This window comes from Trematomus bernacchii, unplaced genomic scaffold (assembly GCF_902827165.1).
Source record: "Trematomus bernacchii unplaced genomic scaffold, fTreBer1.1, whole genome shotgun sequence".
Classification (NCBI taxonomy): Eukaryota; Metazoa; Chordata; class Actinopteri; order Perciformes; family Nototheniidae; genus Trematomus; species Trematomus bernacchii.
In genome coordinates this window covers 2273578-2299130 of record NW_022987778.1, presented here as the reverse complement: position 1 = coordinate 2299130, position 25553 = coordinate 2273578, and the positions used below count along the sequence as shown (strand labels likewise).

The following is a 25553-nucleotide window of genomic DNA, read 5'->3' as shown; positions in this document are numbered from 1 at the left end:
AGTGCTTTCTTATCCTTTAAAAGCTTGCATGCAGATTGTTACATACAGATTGTTACATGGGCTGGATGGTACTTCCTTCTCTATGTATTCTTATTATGTGTTGATTTTTTATGATATTGCACAGTACGCTGCTAAATATTTTAATTAAACCTGACTTTTTAAACTTTTTTCTGGCACTGATGTAGTTATTGGAGTAGTAAAAGTTGTTTTAATTTACCCTCTGGCATCAGTTCTGTTTCCCCATATAATATTGACAAAGTGTTATCAACACTAACAAAGGAGCCTTTATTATAATAATATATTATATTATCGATGTTCCCAAATCATTAGCACAAAGACACATTTCTGCGTTTATTGGCATTACCTCCAAAATGTTTTACAACTTTTGAAAGTAGTGGCAAATATGGGAAGACAATGCAGTTGTTTCTTGGTTAAACTGGGCAAGGAAAGATCAACAATTCTAGCAGAAAATACCAAAACAATTACTCACTGTTTATCCTCAAAATAACAAATCATGTGACAAAAAACTACAGTAGCTCCTGAACTCATTCCAGAGCGATGAGTTGGTAAAGTTTAAAATGTTCTTGTGTAAGTTAGACACGTTTAAACTTATAGTTATGATTCTTTGACTCTTGTGTGAAGGCCACTGTTTTCCCACCCTGACGAATCACAAAAGGCCTTGTTGCATGCTCACCCTGTGTTGCGTGATGATACCGTATCAGTGGCAGCGAGTTATGGGGCTGGGCATTCCTAGCCATATGAGACTCCAGTTCCAAGAAACCAAGTCTTAAGCTCTGCCATAAACACAGCACCAGCGATATTGTCAGCTAAATATAGTCTCCCCCTTCTGCCTTCTCCATCTCCCCCAACTCCCCATTGCTCTCTCATCGCTGCAGTGTGGATTTCAGGGGTTGATCGTGGATTAGTGATGTGCTGTTTGCTGGTTGTCTTGGGTCTTATAATCTCATGTACTCTGTGTGAAACAACAGAGGTACGGAGACATTTTAACCGCAGGCTGACAGCTGTTGATATTCCAATTAGGCAAATCAGGCTGGAGCATGGCATTGGTGGCAAGTATTACAAATAAACAAAAGTGTTGCTGGAAGATCTGGAATTTCTACTCCAGGTAAAACTTTGTCTGACTAGCGTTTGGTGCTGTGTTTTTTTTTAAAGCTAAAACAATGCCTGTTGCACCTGAAAATGAAAAAGTAAAGTTGCTTAAAGACCCTTAAATGTTCCATAGAGCCAAGAGACACTGCAGAGTCAGGTGATAATTATCTGTGGGCTTACCCTTTCACATACAAGTAGTCATTTGACCCGTTGTTAATATTAAAATATTCATTATGGCAGCTTTAAGTATGTAGCTTATCTGGACTGACTTACAGTGAGGTAATGGTAGTGTAATATTGCATTTCTTTATTATTATCTTTGGGAATAGTGTAGCATGCAAAGGTCTGAACCACAGTAACCCAGAGACCCTCTAAAGAAGACGTTTTTAAAAGTTGACTGGGATTTTCTTTAAGTACAATTACAGTGAATTAGGCAAGTATTGCAGCTCATTCCCAAAGTGATGTAAGTTACGATGGTGTCCTATTATTGGTTCCCCAACATCTTCAGGTCAGAGTTGAGTACGTCTCAGTTTTCATGCCACAACACTATCCAGCCCTCCTCTGATTTATCCTGCGTAACGGAGAGGAAGCTGCATTCTGACACACATCGTAAAAAGATGACATGCACGTAACGCCATGAACCTCAGCATCTCTTTAAAGAGGCCATATTATCCTTTCTTGGGAGGGGTTCTCCTTTCCTGTAGTGTGTTATATAGGTTTGTGTGCATGTAAATGGTCTGCAAAGGCTAAAATCACAAAGTTCTCTCCAGAGGGAGTTTCTGTTGTTTACTTCCAGAACATAGTTACATCACTATGTAACACTCACGCTTCCATTTGCTAGCGCTCCAACACATTGTACGTTATAGGCTAAGGGGCGGGACATCTCTAAGCGGTTGACCGGCCAGCTAACCAATCAGAGCAGACTGGGCTCTGGTTTCAGACAGAGGGTGAAAAGAGGTGGTGCATCACAGGCAGTATGAGAAAAATAAAGAGCTTTTTGAACATTAAAGCATGGAGACATGTCACAGGAGAGACACACAATACAAATATGGACCTGAAAATGAGCAGTACCCCATTCAAATTGTCAACACACACTCAGATATCCGTAAATCTAGATTCACATGTTCAGATCTATATGTTTCCACAAACTCTTATTCACGTTTTTCACACATCTTCTTCTCATTCTCCCATTTACTTTTGGTATCAGTTTGTTATCTTACTCTTATCTACTGCCTTTGTAAATGATGTCTTTTTTTGCTGCCTCTCCACACGCACTCTGCAGCCGTGCTCTCTCCATTCAGACACATGACAGAGGGTCAGATTTACGTTTCAGGGCACCCAGGAGGCTACATATTTCAGAGATGGACAGCCTGCTGTGATTTACCGAGCTCTAACACTAAAGTGGCAATCTGTTTTACTTCACACAAGTTGTGTGTGTGTGCATGTGTGTGCGGAGCGAGGGGGAACTGTTTTCATGAATCAGAGCAAAAACAGTTTTGACACTCATTCTGCGGGAATTTACATTGTCAGTTATCACCTAGTAATTTTCTGCGGGTGTGTGTGCCTCTGTGGAATTGTCCGAGTGTGTGTGTATTTACTTACAAGCGCCAATTAGCCACATAAGGACAAAAAGATGTGGAAAGCCCTTTAAAGTGTGCTTAAAATCAGGGCTGAGATTAAGCTACGGGACGGGAGGGCTGAAGGAATACATGTGGTCAATGAAACAGTGCAACAAAGGGAAGTCATTACTGTAAATGATGTATTAGCCTAATGACTCCCCCAGCCCGAGGCTTACGTTAGAGAAAATAGAGAGATTTTTCCGCTGAAACTCAGTAGCACAGCGTCTGCCTTTTTTAACAGCTCTGAGGTGATGAGTGGCCTTGATGCTGCTTAATAGATTAATAGATTATCCGGATGGCTGTATGTGCTCAATGTGCATGTGTGTGTGTGTCTGTGTGTGTTTAAGGTTCAGCAGAAATGTGTTGCGGTCTTTATAGGTGGCTGAGAAAGCGTCTGTTTGAAGCCAGAAATATGAATTTGACTTTAAATTGCTCGTTTGTGAGGGAGCTGTAATTACCTCTTCAGCATTCATGTGTCTGCATTTCAAATACAGTTGTGGTTCTGGATGAAATAGTTTGTTAGCGCATGGTTCTGAAATCAACATTTTCTTTTATAGCTTCAATACGCAGACAGGCAGTATTAGACTTTTAAGGTATTCAAATGATTTACTGTACATGAACCGAGCTTGGGCAAAACATTGTTTAGATTCATATGAATATGATGTTATATATGATTGTATAAGTATATATGTTATACATGCTTTATATATAAAGTATCTAAGATAATCGTAAAGTCCATTTGTCTATCCAGTTGCACACCAGAAATGGTATGAACACACTTTTTTAACCCTCCTGTTGTCTTCGGGTCAAATCTGACCGATTTACTTTCATCAATCATAACTTTTTTGTTTTACATTCGATTGCATTAAGGCTTTATGATATCCTTCACAGTAGACATTTGAACATATGAAATTGCTGATCACCACTTTCATTGAACTTTGGATGATTTAGTCAACTTTGTAACACCCATGGTGTTCCCGGTCATAAAGAAAAGGAATTAGTAACCATCCTGATCAGATAAAACACACACACACACACACACACACACACACACACACACACACACACACACACACACACACACACACACACACACACACACACACACACACACACACACACACACACACACACACACACACACACACAGAACAATTTGACACATTTCCCGCTCTTATGTGCCCATCCCCCCACATGGATCACACCTGGCACACGCAATACATGTTCAGTGTCTATTCTTTGTATATTTACTGCAGTTGTTCATGTATACCAGTAGTCTGATACAATATTTACAGTTTGAAAGGGTGTTAAATGAAATGTGGTGATGATGAATGATTTTTGTGTTAATGTAATAGCAGTTAAAACAGGACCGGTCAAATTTGACCGCGAACATCAAAGTAAGGGGGGGGAAACGAAGACAATACAGTATGCAGTATATTATAATAATAATAATAATAATAATAATAATAATAATAGTAATAATGATAATCAAGCATGGCTCTAACACACATTTTATAAAAATACAAATTAATACCTACACTAAATATAAGCAATAATAAGTACATACCTATGATTTAGTCATAGGTATGTACTTAAGCACCTTGAATTGCCTTGTGTTGAAAGGTGCTATATACATAAACTTGCCTTGCCTTGCCTAGTCACGTAAAGTGTATTTGCCTTTGATGACTGTCCACATTACAGTGGTGTGTCAGTTCCACATTAGAGAGTGCATGTCTCTGCCAGGTGTGTCTGGGGCAGAGCTGTTTTACTCCCGCCCTGAAGCTGCCTGAAAAAACATATAATCCCACAAGAATTTATTGTGATAAAAATGAATTGAATTACCGCAAACCAAGAGAGGTCATTCAGCATAAAGCCATAAATGAGCATACTAAATAAATAGCAGATTAGAGCAGGAGTATGCATGAATATCTGTGGACAAACTTAGAGATGCTCACACACTCAATCACACACAACAATGGCAGGATCCTTGGCTGGGAACAATTACATTACATGTCACTTGTTAGACGCTTTTATCCAAAGCGACTTACACACATTCAGTACTGTGGACAATCCCCACTTCAAGATGGTTTTGGTCACTGTCTCACTGGTGATCAATATGTTTCCTTCTCTATCCTTCTGAGGTCAGCAGCACAAGTGTAGACCCTCAGCTCGTCACGGGTTATTTCGACATTATGTTATGTTGTATTAAGTCTTCTCCTCATCCCTCTTCTTCTATACCCAAAACTTGCCTATAATGACATATGTTAATGTACCGGTACAAACTGTGGCCACAAAATTGAAACCATTTCCTTTCCTTTTCCTTCGCAGAATGATGTCTTCCATGCGAGCAACGCCTCCCTTCCACCCAGCATCTGAGGAAGAGGAAGCGATGGGTCAGGACAACCCGGCCTGGGCGAGCGAGGAGAGAGAGGGCCCGAAGGAGCCGCCGACCCCCCCCTCACACGACAGACCCCACCCGGACGAGCTGCAGCCAATCAGGGAGAAGCTGACGGATGCTGAGTGGGAGAACGTGGTGCCCGCTGCGATGGTGAGACGTGAATTACGCACGGCGCTGAGAAATTGACCATATCTTATCTTGAGATGTGTTGCTATAACTCAAATCTATAAAACAAATGTGGTTAGTGTGTGTACACAGTGTTCACAGTGTACACACTCCGGGCACATGACTCATAAAACACTCATGAAATACATGCAGGGGTACACAGGCTGCACAGATTCTCATGCATAATGATGATTGTGCACAATTGAACACACACACACACACACACACACACACACACACACACACACACACACACACACACACACACACACACACACACACACACACACGCACACACATACACACACACACACACACGCACACACACAGAGAGGACCACTGGTATGTGTGTGTGTGTGCTGCAGGCATTGCTGTAGGCAGCCCAGTGAGGCTTCTCCTCCAGAGAGTTATAGCCCTCGGTTCTAATATATCTCGACTGCCTGTTTTCGTGTGTGTGTGTGTGTGTGTGTGTGTGTGTGTGTGTGTGTGTGTGTGTGTGTGTGTGTGTGTGTGTGTGTGTGTGTGTGTGTGTGTGTGTGTGTGTGTGTGTGTGTGTGTGTGTGTGTGTGTGTGTGTGTGTGTGTGTGTGTGTGTGTGTGTGTGTGTGTGTGTGTGTGTGTGTTGAGGTGTTAGTTACTTGGCTTCAAGTTCTGTTGGTCCCTAATGGAGGAGGTGTGTTTGACTTCAGCCTCTGAGGGAAGGGGAACGTTCTGAGAGTAAAGTTTCCTTAGGTATCAAAGTTGTGGCAGAACACACTTCCCAAACAAAAGCCCTATTCATGTTTTCAAAAAAAAATACAGATTCGTTTTTTTATTCTTCACTGATTCAGAGTTGCCTTTGTAGTTGTCTGATATTAACAGTATTTCTTCATTGTAATCATGTCACTTATTGCCTTTGTGATGGGTCTTTTCTACCTTGAATTACACACATATGCTTATACTGTATGAGCATGAATGCTTTTAAGATAACTGTAAAGTCCATTTGTCTGTCCAGTAACACAAGAAATGGTATAGACACACTTTTGAAATACAGTATATGCAACACTTTGTAGCGTATTATCAGAAAATGTTCAATAATAATAATAATAATGATTTGAAATAAATAATAATTATGACAAAAATTAAACACTAAGAACTTTAAACACAATCTTTGGTGTGGCCTTGATGCAAAAGGTTTCTGTTGAAGTTGTCACATACTGCTCTGAATGTGACTATTCTCCACATGGCTGACCACAGGAGTCTGATAGGAACCATTCAGACAAAAAAAAATAGTGTTTGGTGTTATCTGCATTGGTATAAAAGAAAGAAAGAGAAAGTGTAGTTTGAGGCCACTGGTGAAAACTTTCCAAAAAGTTAGCAATAGCGTGACGAGGTAACACGACACACACAAAAGCAATAGAAGTAATAAAACACTTTTCTGGAAGATATTGAAGGACTGAAAACTAAATATTTTCCTTTTCCACCATCACCAAACCGTTAGGGACAATTAACTTTTGGAAAAACGAGTCCATTTGCTGATATTTGAAGGCCAGTTTTAAAAGTTCACTTAAATGTATCACAAAAGTCCCGAAATTAAATGCATCATTTGAATTCACTTTTAAAAATAGATTTGGGAACAGATTCATGAATTGTGCAAAGCCTACAAAGCTTTCCTCAAATATTGTATTATAATAATAATAATAATAATGCATCACAGAGGGGGTTCATGGTTGTTTATTGTGTGCTGCAGTGACTGAATGTGTGACCTTTGGGTTTTAAATATGATCTGCCTCCCCCACTCTGTTTGTAATAGTCCTTGGCAGCATTATGCACGAGCAGAAAAGAATACACCTGAACTTCCCACAAGTGACACACTATCTCCTAATCCTTATTACAGAGGCATCTTCCGCTTAAAGACAAAGTGCACAACAGGGCCTCCAGGAGCCATTTCAAGGGCGTCTTAAGATCCTGCTGTTAGTTAAAGCCCCTTGTCTTTGAAACCTAAGCCTCCTAAAGTTCTTGGAGATCCCCCCACTCTGTAAGAGGAGGAGAAAGCGTCCAGAAATAGACCCCGGTGTTAGAACACCTGTGCTGGAGTGTCTGTTGTGTGGGACAATGTGGTCGTCTTGCAGGGCTTATCTTCTCGGTAAATATAGACTCCTTATGCCTCTTACTTAAAGGGGACCTATCATGCAAACTGCACTTTTTGATGTCTTTTATACATAAAGATGTGTCCCCGGTGCGTCGGGGAACTCACGCAGCGTCAGAAAATAAAACCCTCTCTCTTTTCCTCCGTACCCAAATCTTTTAAAAACGGGGGTACAACGAGCGGATACAAATTTGCCGCCGATTTGACGTCAAATTGGCGGCGGACCCACAGAGAGTTGCTATCAGAAACAATGCCTGACGCGTTTTGGACGTAATCTTGTCTTTGTTTACATTAGCAAGCCTCGCTAACACTCAGAGCTAACCTGTACTGGAGAGCACATGTGTTTAAAAAGCAGGAAATAAAAAAAGAACTCACCTTGTGATAAACCCGCAAGAGAAAAAGCATTTGAGCTCCATACTGTTTCAGAAATAATCCTTGACGTGGTTTAGAACAGGATGGCGTTTTATCACAGCAGAATTTAACTTTATCTCCGGTAGAATTCTGATCAGGCATTAGCTCCGCCTCCTCTTCTTTCTTTTTTTTCAAGCTAAGGACCCAAAATCCGCGTTTCTTTGGGTGTTTCTCAATCGCGAGTACGCTTGCTTGGTAGCACATGTCTGCCGAGCATCTTGCTTCAGAAGCGAGTCAAGAATACTTCCTGGCATTCGGAAAACGAAGAGTGGAACACGCTAGCAAGTGTGCAGGTGTGCGTCATATGAGAGGCCCCGCCTTACATCTTCCGCCACAGATTTTGGAAATTGGTCCGTGCGCAAAGCATTGTGGGGATTTTAAGACCGCGGAGTCTACTCATGTGCAGCCTCGATATTTCTCCAAACGGAGTACGCCGGGCTCGGTAGATTTCCAAGTATGCTGGACATTGGAACAGTACTTCGGCGGCACTCGATGACGTAGTATGCTTGAAATAGTGGCTCTGGAGCAGCTTTACTCGCGATTGAGAAACACCCTCTAACAGGGCTTCAAAAGAGGGGTTTGAGCAGTATGAGGCATGGCTACAATGGGTGAACTGTTTGGTATTTTGAAAAAAAAACTCCACAGACATGTTTTATATAGGTATGGCCCTACAATATATAATTCAAATATAGCATGATAGGTCCACTTTAACTCAAAACACAGCAGAGTAAACAGCAGTGGGCGAAACACTCTGTTCCTGAAGATATAAGGGTCCATCAATGGAGTTACTCGTACTTGTACATTGGCACTACCTTATAGAACAGGCTATAGAGCAGCAGCCAAACTGGTAGAACTGTGCCAACATGTCGTTTTTTGTTGATTTGTGGGACTTAAACTTTGGAAAACCTTAGTTTCATAATTCTTCCAGGATCATTACTCAACTGGAAGAGACTTCAGAGACTGCAGACCACCGGCAAGGCCGTTTAAGTGAAAAATAATGAATGCATCTGCACTGTGATGAGGATTTGCTCCTAAATGTGTTCTTCTTTGGCCAATACTGAGTTTAATGAAAATCGGGCCTGTATTATTTTCCCGTAAACCTTCCAAAAAACAAACCGACAAACCGAACCGAAAGCAAAATCTCATTGGCGGAGCTGATGGATAAAATGTATGTATTATTGAGAAACATAATCAGAATATTCTTCTGACATCGATGAAATTCACAGCGTGACAACAGCAAAGCTTCAGTGCAGATAAGACTAAAACAATGTACAGTAGTAAACTAACATACTAAATAAAATGCAAACACACTTTAATGAAATAAAATGAAAATAAAAACACTGCCATGGTAAAAAAAAAAAGCAGCCCAGGCTTTCAGGAATAAAGAAAAACAAATCTTTCAGTTCATTTAAGTTAATCTACAAATAAGTTATTTCATTTTGCACTGATCCACAATTGCCCATGTAGTTAGCTGAGCTTTACAGTATTTCTGTGTTGTATTCATGTCCTTTTTTGCCTTTATGATGGTCTTTTGAATACCCTATTAGTTGACATTGCTCTATTCTGTAATAGACCTAGTACTCTGACCCAGACCTCACCAATGTTAAACAAATCAATTGTGTGATAGTCCCAACATAACACCGTTGGCATGAAGTATGTATAAGCGATGCATTTGTCTGGTCTAAATCAAAGTCAGTGAGGTTAGAATCAGCGTTGACCTGACCTTGTGTCTCTTTTTCCGTCTCTTTCCAGGACATTGAAAGCAGTAAAGGCTGTTCAGTCTACTCATACCGGACTAACTCTACCTCTCCACCGAAGCCAGAGGATCCGATGATCTGCCTCTCCTTCGGGACGCCGGAGCGCCGCAAGGGAAGCCTGGCCGACGTGGTGGACACTCTGAAGCAGAAGAAACTGGTGGAGCTGACCAAGACCGAGCAAGACGGTAGGCCAACGTCTTCAGCTCAGTGTGTGTGTGTGTGTGTGCGTGTGTGTGTGTGTGTGTGTGTGTGTGTGTGTGTGTGTGTGTGTGTGTGTGTGTGTGTGTGTGTGTGTGTGTGTGTGTGTGTGTGTGTGTGTGTGTGTGTGTGTGTGTGTGTGTGTGTGTGTGTGTGTGTGTGTGTGTGTGTGTGTGTGTGTGTGTGTGTGTGTGTGTGTGTGTGTGTGTGTTTTAACTGTGATGCCTCCAAGGGAAATTGGGGGCCCAACACAGAATTTCAACACCGCCCGACTTAAAATTCACACAGTTCAGACCTGGAGGCTGTGACGCCTCACCACTCTTCCACTTAGAAACATCACTGAAGTATTTGGCTGCTGTCATTTAAAATGCCTTTTGACTCCAATATATGTACTTCAGACGATTGAAGAACAAATAGTTTTGGATTCATGTTGAATGAAAAATGTTTGTGGGAATATATTTTATTATCCCATATGGATTTGGGGAAATATTGTATAAACACATATAATATTAAAGGGGCCCTCTTGTGCTTTTCCTGTAGTGTGTTATAGAGGTTTTTGTGCATGTAAATGGTCTGCAAAGGCTAAAATCCCCAAATGGCCTCCACAGGGAGTTTCTTTAATTTGCATTGTTAGACAATAAGATAGGGCCTTTTGAAAAGCAGCACATAAGCAACGACATAATCACACAGAGAACGAGAAATCTTTCAGTCTTTAGTTCATTCCCTCACATGATAGACAGGATGCCGTTGCCGCTCTTCTAATCTTCACTTACACACCAGAAAAGCCTGTATTTTGTTTTCCCTTTCTGAAAACATCCTCTCCAGTGGATCTTTGATCATCTTAAATTACACCTGACAGATCCTCTGCTCGTTAGATCACAATATCAATCAGTGAAAACACAGGTTTCCCTTTCTCCTGCACTCCTCTGATCTGCACCTCTAACACAGGGAAGTCTCCCAGCATGCCTCTGCACGCCGCTACTCACCCCACAGCAAGCCAGATCTAACACCACCTAACACCCCTCTTTACTGTTATGTGCACATAGTAATCATGATGATATCAGAGGAGTGCTTTATCTCTCTCATTTAAAGGGTTCACTTTGTTATTGATACAGTAAAGTGGGACAGCCAGAGGCGGAATACACTACAGTTTCTTTGAAAGACAGGTAGCTCTGCCTCTTATCTACAGTACGGAAACTGGATTGAAAGAAACAACTTGTGTGTGTGTGTGTGTGTGTGTTCAGAAGTGTTGTGACATTTTCCTGTCAAATCAAAGGGGAGGGGGGAGAGTGGAAGGAAATGCTGGGGGACAACTTCAAGTGTGTGTCTTCTTTTTATCTAAGTGTTTCCAATTATTTCCCATCCAACTACTAGTTGGCTAAAACCCTTCTCAGCCCTTTAAATCCACATCGTGTTAACCTCATGACCTTTAGTTTGTTTTAAGATAATCCACCAGAAACATGAACATTTTTATCTTCTCATTATTTGACTGCAAAATGTAAGGAGTCCTAATGATATGTTAGATTACATTACATGTTAGACGCTTTTATCCAAAGCAACTTACATACTCAATACTGTGGACAATCCCCACAGGAGCAATTTGGGGTGAAGTGTCTCAGGGACACAACGACATGCTGACTGCAGTGGGGTTTGAACCTGTGCTCCCCCTGATCCGAACACCAACGCACTAGTCCACTGCGCCACACGCCTCCCCGTATGTCATATAACAACAACACATTTCCTTCTTGTGTAATCCTTAATGACTTATTTTTGAAGTTTTGTGTAACTCTGGTAAACATAGTACTGATTGAAAAACACTGTTCACAATTGGAAGTGATTCTGATTATAAATACTACACAAAAAGACAATTTACTAAATGTTACAACATTACAAAATATCAACGGTGTATGAGACAAACAGATGGTGGAATTTGAGACTCCCTAGTGTTTGAAAAAGACAAGCTTTATTTGTGCATTCAGACAAACAGGTCAGCTGTGATTTCCATCAGCAGAACCACAGTTCCTCTGTAAACACAGCCTCAAATATTTCATCCAAAGTTGCCCAAATATGACTCAGATTTCCTGCACAATGTTCCTTTTCTTTGGGAAAAAAGGAACCAAAACTAAATAACACAGCGTCCTATTGAGGTTGGCTCTTCCTTTGCTAATTAGAGTAGCTGCTCTCCCCGAGGACTGGTGGCATTGATCACGCTGCAAAACACTTAGACAAAAACAAACAAGATAAACATAATATAATCAGCCACACTGATAATAATACACGGCTAGCATGAATAATAACTTGTTAACATTCATGTGAATTGCTGTGGTCCTTGAGGATGCATTTTTAAAATGTCCTTTATGCACTTGCCTAATGTAACCCTGCATATGGCTTTGTTTCCCTAAAGAGTTTATTGAAAATGAGAGGTTGTGATCAAGAGATGCCTGAGTCTGAATGATTCTTTAGATGAGTTATCCTTCATTGAAAACTGTTGATGAAGCTCTACATCCCTTTTTCTACTTCTCATTTGTTGACATAATGCTTTTTTATTTCATTGCAACGTTCTCTCCTTCACTATATAATGACGGGTTGCTGCTTCTCTTGCTATCTTTTAACCTTTGAAATAACCTTTGGCTTCTCTTTACAAAAAGGCAACCTTGATTGCATACAGATTTAAAGCCTTTTTGTTTGATAAGCATCCAAAATGCATCAACTGTCAGAAATGTTGTTTTGTTAAACAAATGCATGCAGGAGTGCAAGGCCAACCTGGTAAATAGGTTTACATACAACCTCCTGGTGAGGCGTGGATGAAAGATCACTTTGTGTTTCAAGCGTTGCTCGGCCAGAAAGCTCCACAGGTTCATTTTGTACATTTATTCCACTCTTTTTTCATTGCTCTTCAGCTGACACTTAAAGGTCCCATGTCATGGCCATTTCTACTGATCATACTAGAATACATTTACATTGTTCAATGTTCCAAACTCACATTGGTTTCTCATACAGCATCTCTGTATAGTATGTGTATTCACTCTCTGTCCTAAACAGCTTGTTGGAGCTTCTGCCCCCCCCCTCCCTATGAGCCCACTGTGCTCTGATTGGTCAGCTCGCCCACTATGTTCTGATGAGTCCACCACTATTACAGCAGAACATCAGTGATTATGTGTTACAATGGCGTTGGTTAGCAACCAGAAAATGACACCAGTAATGACAAACAGATGAGAATGCTGCGTGGGGTCTGGGTGCCGTGTTGGCGGGACGTTGCGGGGCTCGCTGCTCCGCCCTTTGAGGATCGAGGAGCGGACAGTGTGAGCTGGATTACTGATGTCGTTTCCTGGTTGCTGCGTGGGGTCTGCGAGACAGCGAGACATCGCGGAACTCAGCCTGAGCACACACATACACTCACATCCAGGCTGTTCGCCACACAGTTCGCCACACACTCACAGCCTGAGAAAAGATAAGGCTGAGTGAGTGTGTGTGTGTGAGGAGCTCCACGGATTGGTCCATTTGGACCAATTGGTCCATTTGGTCGTCGTTACGTCACTTAGACCAGGAAGAAAAAAATAGAAAAATAAAAATCCCCAACGAGGCGTTCTGGGGCAGCATAGACAGGTCTTTTCTGTGTTAGAGTTTTACTCGCTACAGGGTGTACTTTGAGGGTTTGTGACTTTGCAGACCGTTTACATGCAGAAAAAGCTACATAACACACAAGGGGATGGGTAATAACCGGAAAAGCATGACATGGGACCTTTAAGTCATGGTTTGTTCAGAATCCTCTTTACAGTACGCCCAGATTTGATCATCGGCACTGAAATGGCAAGCACATTAAAGCCGAAACAATGTGTCGCTCGCCTCGTCCTCCACCTCCCGCTGACATGAGTTCAGTGGGCTGAGCTCTCTCAGGTTAGATTGACTGTAAGACCAAATGGAACAGAGCCTATTAGCCACCGTGCACTCACTTAGCCTAACATGGCTGACCCCCCCCGTGCACCGTAGCCCTGAGCTAAAGTGTGGATAATGTCGCTGTTAGCCTCCGCGCTGCGCTAACCCCCCTGTCGGCACGCTGTTAGCCTCTACTCAGAGGAGCCTTAAGTGCCTTTGACAGTTCTAATGAATAGACATGGCCCCGCTTTGCAATGTGGGAGATTTTTTTTCCTTTTACCGAACTGCCGCCTCCGGTTTTAAAAGCTTTATCAATAAGTGTTTGAAATTTTGTCAGCTAGCGTTGTTAGCACACAGCTGGTTGCTGCGAATACGCCCCTTTCTGCCCTGGACTTTCACAACACAGGCCGACAACAACAAGGGTGAAGGCCAGATATTTTTCTTTACAGCATTTACTTTCAGCTCCACTCTGTGAAGGTTTAGCTACACAGGCTGATTGCATACAAAAGGCTTTTTCTATACTGTTAAAGCACTTGCCTGAATAAGATGTGCAAGGCCAGCACGAGGGAACATCAGAGGAAAACATGTGGGCACCAGACGGAGTGGAAACGCTTCCTCCATCCTCTGTCATTTTGCAGCTAAAATAAGAGACAGAGAGGATGGGAAATAAAGGCTTGTAATTAACAGAGAATTACCCAAACAATAACCCGTCTCTTAACATTGATGCATGGCTCGTTAGCTATCAATAATCTGAATTCACCTCGTCTCCTTGATCCCTCAATACAAAAAGAGTGGACGCCTGATGGACATTGTGAAGTCTTCATCAAGCTCCCCTCAGTTTTGATGACTGAATTATCATTATCTGTATTGTTGTGCCTCCGGGGGTCTGGCATGGGGCACGGAGCCCCTCGTGCCAACTTAGTCAGCCATCTAATGTGCCCACAGTAGCTCTGTGGCACCTGGCAAACACTTAACATCACTCTAATCCCTGCTTACGCCCGAGCCCGTATGAAGGACTGTACAATTCACGTGTTTCAATTGCAAATGAGATCAGGCTCCTTTACCGTTACACTGCACTGCTGCGGAGGGGTTTCAAAATTGCCACCTGGGTGACAAATGTGTGAATTCAAGTACTTCAACTCTTAAGAGATATCTTCTCCTTCTATGGCGGTTCTAGGGAATGTGGGGCAAAAGTATAACACTGAGCTTGGACCCCCCAGAAAGAAGGATCTATGAAAATGCAGTTTGTGAGTCTTGCCGCAAAGACTCTGCTGTAACTTGAGCCAAAGTTATGGTAAAGGGTTTTGCTTTAAAGGGGACCTATCATGCAAAATGCACTTTTGTACGTCTTTTATACATGAATATGTGTCCCCGGTGTGTCAGGGAACTCACCAAGTGTCAGAAAACACAACCCTCTCTCTTTTCCTCCATACCCAAATCTCTAAAAACGGGGCTGCAACGGATCTGATCCAGACTGATACAGATTTGAAATTGTTCTGACGTCATAAACGGGGAGCTCCGCCTATATGGGCAACTCTCCACCTATCAGGGGAATGGGGGCTTGGGCCACGGCCATTGCCGCTCGAAAGCGCGGAAGACGCTGTAGTACATATGCCAGGCCTGTAAGTGGCGCTGTAGTCTGCCACAAAAGCAGTGAAGAAGACTTCTCCCTTGCAAAAACAGGGCTGGAATAGAGCAAATAGAGCGAAATGAGGCATGGCTAAAATGCATGATCTGTTTGGTATTTTGAAAAAAAAACTTCACAGACATGTTTTATATAGGTATGGCCCTACAATATATTATTCAAATATAGCATGATAGGTCCACTTTAAATATTTTTACTAAGATGTTGTCTCTGAAGCAAATACCAATTGTGTATTTTTGTGCATTATGACTTTCTACTTTTGGAAAAATCTGTCTTGCAGACCATTTACATGCACAAAAACCTATATAGCACTCGACAGGAAAGGGAAAACCCCAAAAAGCACAACAGGGCCTCTTTAAGAACAACACTGCAGCTGTTATCTGAGACGAAAAGATGACAGTGATGTGATAGGACATTGCTCACTCATGTTTTATTCATGATCACTGAATATTCTCGGTGTTGACAGGCAGTCAAAAACAGTTACCCTCAGTCTGAAGAGGCATTGCTCAAAGAAATGTGTACACAAAAGTATAATACCACAGCTTTCTTACATTTTAAATCTCTTTTAGATCCCAAACACACACTTGTTCAAATGGGGGGAAAAAAAGCAGATTTAGTTGCTACCTCCAGTCTTAGGCATGTTTTTTTTATAAAAAACCCGACCAATGACACTGTTTGAGATCTGTGAACACCATGTGCCCCTCCCGTCATATGGAAACGGGCAACATCACAACTTCCAATCTAGCATTAGTGGCCACAAGATGTGACAGTGCTTTTTCTGTGATCCAACAAACCCCGCTTTCTTTTTATAAGACATCATGACTGTCTTGAATTGATTACTTTTTGTGGAAACTTGAACTCATAATTAAATGCAAAACACTGAAGCCATTTTCCATTTTTGTCTGTCTAATGTCAGCGATGCACCATTATAGGGCTTGTAAACATGTTTTCTCAATCCGTTCCTATTATAAGAAATGGAGCCTTTAACTAAATGTAACTTTCTTTTACACACATGGTTTTTACTAAGTGCACTCATTTGGATAAAAGTGAATAGGCTTGTATAACCAGGCTATTTCTTAATCAAATCTTAAACCACATATGCAGTCCTGTTGAAGCATGATTGTGTGTAAGTGTTAAACTCAAATAAAAAATATAACCAAAGCATGTTTTTCAGTATTTGAAAGGTTTTTGTTAATAATTACGTCATGGATGTCGTATTTTATCGATAAAAACTGGTTTTAAAGCCACATTTTAATGCATTTTTAACGCGTCTTCTCTATGAATTGAAGGGAAAAACTACAGGTTCAGTTTAATAATTAGATATAAAGAAGTAGGGGCGACAAAACTAGTTTTCTTTTGACTGACTGTATCCTCACCTCTGTCTTCTGACCTCTTGCCGCTTCTTGTGCAGCAACTGTTTCATGAGCCTTGTCCTTTGTGTGTGTGTGTGTGTTTAAGCCTGTTGTTGTCCAGTTTAAAGGGGTCTGCACAGTGTCTTGAGTTGAGGCCAGGCCACAGCTAGGCACCCCTTCACCCCCATAATGCCTTCCACAGCTGGAGGAGGGGGTCAGCGCGGGGACAACCTTCCTCAAACCTGCTCTCTGTGACAATAAAGACATTCTGGCAGGCTTAGCTTTGTTCTCGCTCGCCGCTGAAAGCCTGTTTCAACATCTCCGCTGTTACCGCCACTCAAACTGTGGAAAGTATGTCCTGTTCTGCAGGAGGGGGGGGGGTTATTATGTTGGTGGGTTGGGGCTGATGTGTGCGGCCGTACGTAGTATTCAGCACCAACACCTGAAATGACTCCTTACCTGAAATCAAACAATAAGTGTGATATGTACTTTGGTTAGAGTGGAGTGAAAGTATTGATAAGATAAGATAAGATAATATGGACCTTTAAATGTAGGATTTTTCACAGTTTCGTTAATTACTCGAGCCTGATTGGTCAATTTGGACATTTCAGAGGTTGTTAACTCTCGATAACGTTTGCTAAGAAGCATCAACTATGTGCAGGCATATCAATCTCAGAAAGAAGTCTGGTATATTTAACGTCAGCTGTGGGACAACAAACGTTCATTTTCTTCATCAGAAAACACAGTGAAACACTTTGTAATTTATTAACTTATTGTTTGTAGCTAAACTGTCCCCGGTAAAGAAAATAAAAAGAGCGCAACCGAAGGAAAGAGGTTAAAAGACAAAAAGTGTTGGATGTCAGAGAGACAGAAGAGACAGACAGGAAGTAAACACTAAAGGGAACATGGTATGGGCTCTGGCAGTGTTTAAAGACTGGTTCATGGGAAAGTAAATGTGAACAGACTTGGACAGGTACAGAAAACTTTACACGTTATTTTGACAATTTATTTGTATCACTGGCTCCTTCAACACTTGTATTCGTTCGCTTACTTATATCAAATGCTACTTTACCATGGATGTGTACTTATTTGATTTAATTCGATTAACATCTCCTTGCCCTTTTATTTAATATTTCAGTCTTCTCTTTTTACCTTTGCCTTTGCTGCTGTAACGTCTAAAATGTCCCCGCTGTGGGAAGAATGAAGCACTTTTGATTCTAAAGGTTAGATCACCTATAGGCTTTCTCTACTAAGCTGTAAATGAAGCTGCATTACCAAACTTCAAACTTAAGTGAGCGCTGTGTGCCTCTGTGCGTGTGTGTGCGTGTGAGGGCTTATGGATTCATACGCTCAGGTGGAAGTCGTTGTGATGACAGCTTAACAGGGGAGTGGGGGCGGCCCCCTGAGTTAAGCTTATTGGCTAATTAACAAGTTCTTGGCACTGGCACTGTGTTTGCCTTCCTCCACGGGATTGGCAGCTTGAGCGGTAATTGTGTGCAGGTAAAGGCTTTGTCTCTGTGTGTGTGTGTGCGTGCGTGCGTGCGTGCGTGCGTGCGTGCGTGCGTGCGTGCGTACGTGCGTGCGTGTGGATTTGCATTTGAGATACCAGTACATAAAGCTGTGCCCCTATTTGCCATATCAGGAGCAACAGCGCAGCACTGTGTGTATGTGTGTGTGTGTGTGTGTGTGTGTGTGTGTGTGTGTGTGTGTGTGTGTGTGTGTGTGTGTGTGTGTGTGTGTGTGTGTGTGTGTGTGTGTGTGTGTGTGTGTGTGTGTGTGTGTGTGTGTGTGTGTGTGTGTGTGTACAGTGAAAATACTGTATGTATTCCAGACAAATCTATCTACCTTTATCTATGTGTGTGCAGTGGTGGTGAAGTGTAACTAAATACATTTACTCAAGTATCATTTAATGAGTGTTATTAACCCATTTCGGCAGATGTTAACATTGTTCTTTCCAGATTGCAAAAACAAAACTTGTCCATGGTTAGTGAGTAGAGAAATCAAATGAAAGAGTTTCTGATTATGCACCAGGTACCTTCATATTAATTATTTTCTATAGTAATTTTATTTTCAATTTTAATATCCATATTTTTTTACGAGAAATAATGACCCCCAAAAGTTTCAGGAAAATAACAAATACCAGAATTTGGTTATGTTGTAAACAACTGAGTGTTTTTCACCAGCAGATGTGTGTCTTTTTAATTAGAGACTCAGCATATCAAAGCCATGTGTGTGACAGTTCAATAGAGAAAATCATCACAGTGCACATCGTGTCAAACCTGCTCCACCGGCTTCAAACATGATCCGTTTTGGTAGTATCTTTTTTTCTAATCACAGCTATATCACGTCTCCAGATGTCGAATTATTAAAAAAAATGTGCCGTTTAACTGAAATCCTAGTTTTTAAAAAAGAAAAGAGAGGAGTACCTGATACAATCACAATTTAATCGGATTCTTTTGGACGACATTCAAAACTCTCCCGGCAAACCACATTGCATGCGCTCGCACCATATGCTGACTGGCCTGCAGCCAAAGTGAGCAGAAGAGGGCTAAGAGGCATCTCCCACCGACTGGGTCTGCAGACAGACCCACAGGCGGATCATTAGTAAAGAGATCCCTATCAATGACAGAGGAAGAGATTCAAACCAACCACAAGGAGTCCAGGGGGAGTCGCCTGTTGGCAGAGCAGAGCAGCACTGACCACCAAACACACGGACAGAGGCGGGAGAAGTGTTCTGATTTTATAGTAAAAGTAGCAAAACTAAAGTGTCAAAATACTGTTTTAAGTAATCAATCAATCAATCAATGTTTATTTATATAGCCCAGTATCACAAATCTTACATTTGTCTCAGTGGACTTCACAGTTTGTACAGAATATCAGTATGACAATACGACACCCTCTGTCCTTAGACCCTCACATCGTACAAGGAACAACTTCCAGAGAAACCCCACAGTTTAAAGGGGAACATGGGAGAGACCTCAGGGAGAGCAACAGAGGACGGATCCCTCTCCCAGGACGGACAGACGTGCAATAGATGCCGTGTGTGAATTGAAAAGATAATACATTTACAACATAGGTAGACCAAATGTTTGGAGTAAAAGTCCTGGGTTCAAAATATAACTTAAGTAAAAGTCCAAAAGAACTAAAATGACTCTACCCCATTTTAGAATGATATATAGTCAATTACTGTCAAATTTGAATGTCTTGATATAAACTGTCTCTGGATATCTTTACCTGTAATAACTTAACAGTGTTTATTTATTTGTCGATTTATATTTTGTATAATCTAATAATTTAATAACTAAAGCTCTCAGATAAATGCAGTGGAGTAAAGAGTACAATATTGGCTTCCAATATCTAGTGGACTGGAAGTGTGAAATAGCATAAATGACAATACTAAGTTCAAGTACAAGTACTTCAAAATTGTATTTCTGAATATTGCGACTTTTTACAATTTAGATAATAACTTAATTATAGAAATACCTTTTGTAGCACGAATAGTATTTATTTTATAAATTCATCTGAAGGCTTCTGGTGAATAATTAGACATTTATTTTGGATATTTTCTCATCACTTAAAAATAAATAAAATATAACCACATTTCTTAGATTATTTTTAAATATTGGGACTATAGTTATTTTAATTGAAATGTCAGGGGTCAGTATTTCCTTTTTGTAATATGTTGGGTATTAAAAGAAGAAGAAGAAGAAGAAGACATACTTTATTAAAAATGACAGCTCAAGTTAAATCTTATTCTCCTTTTCTAATTCCAATATCACACAAGACACATTGGTCTCAGGGGGTTTAAAGTATGTACACCCTCTGCCCTCAGACCATCTAAAGAGTAAAGAGAAATCCCAAAGAAACGTAATAATTAAAGGGGGAAAATGTTAGAAACACGGCTGTCGGTCCTGGATCCCTTTTCCAGGACGGACAGACATGGAATAGAAGCTGTGGACAGATTATAAAATACAATTTAAACATAGATAAATATGCGATTGGGGCAGTTTGGGTATTCAGGCAGCCATGTTGGATCTACTTTCCTTTCCTCTTCTTTGGTCATCTGTGGAGCATTTTTCGACTCCCCCACACCCCCGTCACCCCCCCCCCCCCACCCACACCCCCCTTTTTTCTGATATTTGGCTCGCTGACCCCCTCATCTCTCCACTGTGACCCAAACCACAGGGTCCGCCTTCATCTGCTCCCCTGAGGGCCCGACCCAAAACAACGCTCCTATTGTGTCTGAACCACACATCGCGCTGTGTGTGTGTGTGTGTGTGTGTGTGTGTGTGTGTGTGTGTGTGTGTGTGTGTGTGTGTGTGTGTGTGTGTGTTGGTGTGTGTGTGTGTGTGTGTGTGTGTGTGTGTGTGTGTGTGTGTGTGTGTGTGTGTGTGTGTGTGTGTGTGTGTGTGTGTGTGTGTGTGTGTGCTAAGTAGGGTAGGGTTTCATATATCATGCCTAAAGTGGAACCAGAAGCTCGGGTCTTGAACTGATGTTTTGGAAGCGTGCGTTTGACAAAGAAGCAATCTTGCGCCCTGGACGTGAGTGAACTCAAGTTCCAGTTGTTGTTTTTCGTCTAAATGCTGAGACTTGAAATCGTGTGTAATCTTAGAGCTACACCAATATCTTAATAGCTGAAGATCTTTTTCAAGTGTGTCTGAGTTCATTAATTTAGCTCCTGGTATTACAAAACACAAAATGACACAGAGTTTGGTTCCTTTCAATCTAAATACAAGGATCTTTGCTATATAAAAAAACACAGAAAAGGTTATTTCTATTCATAGACTTAAAAAGAAGGAAACAAATTAAACCCTGAATAAAGGGAGACATTTAATGATTTAATATGAACCAGTGAATAGATGTTTTACTTTACATTTTAATTTAATTTAATTACCAAAGGGTTCTCCAAAGTGACCTTGTTGATGCTGCGGTGCATCGACAGCCTCGAGTCCATTTCTGCTGGATTGTTTTTCATCACATGGAAAAGTTGGAATAAATGTTGGGGCTTTTATGCATTACTTAAAATGAGTGAATCAAATCAACCGGTAGTAAGATATGCCATCTGTCCAAGTGTTGCCAAAGGTGTCTTGAGTTAATTAGAGCATCCTCATCATGCGTTGTACCTATAATTCCAGCAGCTGCTTCAGTGCAAAGTGTCTTTTTTAACACTTTAATTGGTGGAGAAGCACTGTTTCCTTATATTTAGACTATTTGACTGCAGTGGGATGTGTCAGTGTTGTGACTCCGGACAGACCGGACCTCTCCAGCCAGACAGCAGGGCTTTTGGAGCATTAAGCTCACACCTTAAGTAGAAACACTACCCTTTGTTTGATGATGGCTGCAGGGTTTCTTACTGTAGATCACTTTAACCCTTAGATGCCCGAGTGCCTGGACCCTACGGTCTTCCATAAGTGGGTCAAAAAGGACCCGTATTAGAATAATATGTGTTTTTATGCCATTTTTGTCATTTTGGTTAAGATCACTTGTATAATATTTAGTATTATATTTTGGTTCGCACTAGAAATATTTTATATTAAATTTTTCACTATTTATAATTTTAGAAAAAATGTGTACATTTTGAAAAAAACGTTTTGAACATATTGATGCAAAGATCTCCGCTATTCTGAGACCCTCACAGTATTCCAGTCCCTTTTCAAAACTCATCTCTTCTCCTCTTGTCTACTCATAGCCCACCCCCCATCAATCCATGCCGGTTGATCAAGTTTGATAGTCCTATACCCCCCACCCTAACCTTCCCTTATATTGTAAAGCGATGTTGAGTCCTTGAAAAGCCCTATACAAATATAATGTAGTATTATTATTATTATTATTATTATTATTATTATTATTATTATTATTATACTGACAGGTATCAGATCTTGCTGTGTAAAATAATCTTCCTGAGAGGTGTCACTTGTGATGTCGTCTGTGTGGTCCACAGTAAATTTATTCCTGACAGCAACAGGTGATAAGAATAAAAGGTTCCCATAGGATCCCATAGAAAATGCATGCGGGTCATTTTTGACCCACTTATGGAAGCTTGGGGTAGTAATACAAAAACTACAATTTCTTAAAATGTATAAAATGTCAATTTAAAATGTGAATGGTATGATATCCAAAACATGTTTTTTGAGGAATAGCTGGAATATGAAATGATAAAAAAATGTAATTACAAATATACTTCAAGAAAACCACCTCACCGGGTCAAAAAAGACCCACTTATGCATCTAAGGGTTAAGTACCTTTACACTACTTGGAGGACGCACTTATGTGAGTATGTTTAGCTTCAGTAGGAATCAAAGCCTGAATCAAGGCAAAGTTGAGGCCTGACTAAAAGTCTTAGCTGCAGGGGGCAGACATGTACTTGTATTTTATGTATTTTATGTGTTTAAAAGTCAAGGATCAAAGGAAGAGTTTGGTTTGTCAGAAAAGAAACCCAAAATGCAAAAAAACTAAAGTATTTATTATGACTTCTTCTGAAATGTAAGGATTTATTTTACTGTGATGCGAACAATAGATGGATATGAGTATGCTGAATATCGCAGAATTGAAGAACCGGCATTTATTCTTTGGAGTTTAACATGCAGTTCTCTTTTTTCTCTCTCCAAAGCTTTCCCTTCAGGTCCCAAAATAATATAAGATACATTATAAATTCAAGATGAAGATTGATTTTATTTGAGATTTTCCTAATAAAATGTGAATGTGTGCATTTGTCATAAATCAACCTGGATTAGAGCATCAGTTCAATATCCACACTGTGGTTTCAGAGCACGCACTGCTAACATGTGTCTCCTACAGGTGGTCTGCTGTGTGTGTGTGTGTGTGTGTGTGTGTGTGTGTGTGTGTGTGTGTGTGTGTGTGTGTGTGTGTGTGTGTGTGTGTGTGTGTGTGTGTGTGTGTGTGTGTGTGTGTGTGTGTGTGTGTGTGTGTGTGTGTGTGTGTGTGTGTGAAGGGGGTATAAAAAAAAAAGGTCTACTATCTCACAGACCCCCCCTCAGGAGGGCCGGCTGCTTTCTCAGACCATGTTCTGTGACAAGAGAGTCTGGGTGTCATCTGACAGATGAAAATAGTGTGTGTGAAATGGACACCGTGCTAACACGCAGCCGGGCTAACCACTCTGCAGTTTAATGGTTTTTACAATGCAGAGCGAGCGGTGATCGGTGATGGAAGGTGTGTGTTTGTGTGTGTGTCATATAAGTCTCTGTGCAGTGTCCAGGCATTCTTTAATCAGCGTGTGCGGTGTGCATGTATGTTCAAGTGCTTTGGAGAGGTTGTTCTCATATCAGTGTGTGTGTGTGTGTGTGTGTGTGTCTGTGTGTATCTTTTTCCTCCTCTTGGCTGGCCTGTCTCCTCATGTTTGGACATATGTTGAGTTTTATTTCACAGAGACATCAATCCTGCTGGCCAGCTGTTAGGACAGCTGCTCTCTCGCTGTTTTCTCTCGCTCGCTCTATCTCTCTGTATCTTTATCCAATCTGTCTGTTTCTGTCCGTCTTCCTCTCTTCTCTTCCTCTTCTCCTTCAGTATCGCCGTCTTTCTTTTCTTCTTCCTGTCTTTGTTATCTTTCTGTTCCTACTCTACCTTTCTCTGCTCTCTCTGAAGCTGTGGGGTCTGCAGCTGAAGGCACACCACTGACATACATTTGGAAGTGCGAAGTGTAGCTGTCAGCTTCCATTTACACTCAGTCAGTAGCGAACGTAAGACACAGAATGTTTTTTTCAGCCATGGGTGTGTTACACAAACATCAGGCACTCAGTAAAACATTGGCTTTTGTTATTTTTAACATTAACTAATTTCTCAGATTAATGTTTTTCTCTCTTTACCTTGGCGTTTTGATTGCAGACTTAGGAGTTCCTGAGCTTTGGCAACGGCACGTTGTGTGTGAGAGAGAGCGAAACCGACGCTGTGTTTCCATACAAACGTCAAGTGAATTATAAGGGAACTTTTGAAATGTCATCGAATATAAAACGTGAATTAAATATACTTCTATAAAGCAAACAATCTGGCTTCTCGAATGTAGACCCACTGCATGTCAGAAAACAAATGGAAAGTTTCTCTCAAGAATTCTTCTGTGTATTTAAATTATGGTCAAGTTTCACACTTTCACATGAAGTCAAGCACAGACAAATCTAGCTAATCACTGAACCACAATAGGGTCTTGTCTTGTTGTGATTAAATAAACAACTTGTAAGATATTTCTCAGGAGGTGAAATTACACATTAGATGACAGACAGTTGAAGAACTTCCAAGGCTTTGATGGACATTAAACTTTTCTGTTGAATCTCTGGAAAAACTAGCAGCTTCGTTTAAGAAAATATGGGATTCCATGAAAACATGTCAAAGATAAAAACATAAAAATGTAAGGAGAGAAGTTAAAGAAACAGCTCTAGATTTTGAGCAATACACTATTATCGTTTTCACGAGATGAAAACGATAATAGTTGTCGTCACTTTGAGTCTGATAGCCAACCAGGAAAGTCATTAGCATAGAATAGCCATGCTAGCTCTCGTCAAAACACAAACTATAGTTTGCATTTTGGTTTGTATTAACCACCAGAATAAAATGTGTTAGTTAGTGCGTTTGAGAGGGGCGAGTCGCCAGATGAAATATTACTTTAGCAAGAGCTAGGTTAGCTGTTTCCCCAATTATGCTATGCTAATTGCTCTAGCTTCAAAAAACAAAACGAGTGGTACCATCTTCTTCTCATGGCAAGCTAAACTATGTATTTATAATCCATTTATTGAACTCCTTGCTTCCATTAAATCTCAAAATGTTGAGATTGAATGCAAGTAAGCAAAACACATCCGTTAGCGCATAGCCAATAGCTAGAATAAGCTACTTAAACACTTACAAAGTCATAAGAGAGAGAGAGAGAGAGAGAGAGAGAGAGAGCGAG

The 25553-nt window shown here is 40.9% G+C and overlaps 1 protein-coding gene across 5 annotated transcripts in view; it reads left to right on the top strand.

Moving 5' to 3' along the window:
* Positions 1 to 25553, top strand: part of LOC117497264 (transcription factor SOX-6-like) — a 119751-nt gene that overhangs the window by 35281 nt on the left and 58917 nt on the right. For all 5 annotated transcript variants that reach the window (XM_034149189.1, XM_034149184.1, XM_034149185.1 and 2 more), the window contains 2 exons: positions 5057 to 5276; positions 9582 to 9771. In XM_034149189.1, coding sequence (XP_034005080.1) covers positions 5058 to 5276; positions 9582 to 9771 — 409 coding nt within the window. In that variant the 5' untranslated portion in view covers position 5057. The remainder of the gene's footprint in view (positions 1 to 5056; positions 5277 to 9581; positions 9772 to 25553) is intronic.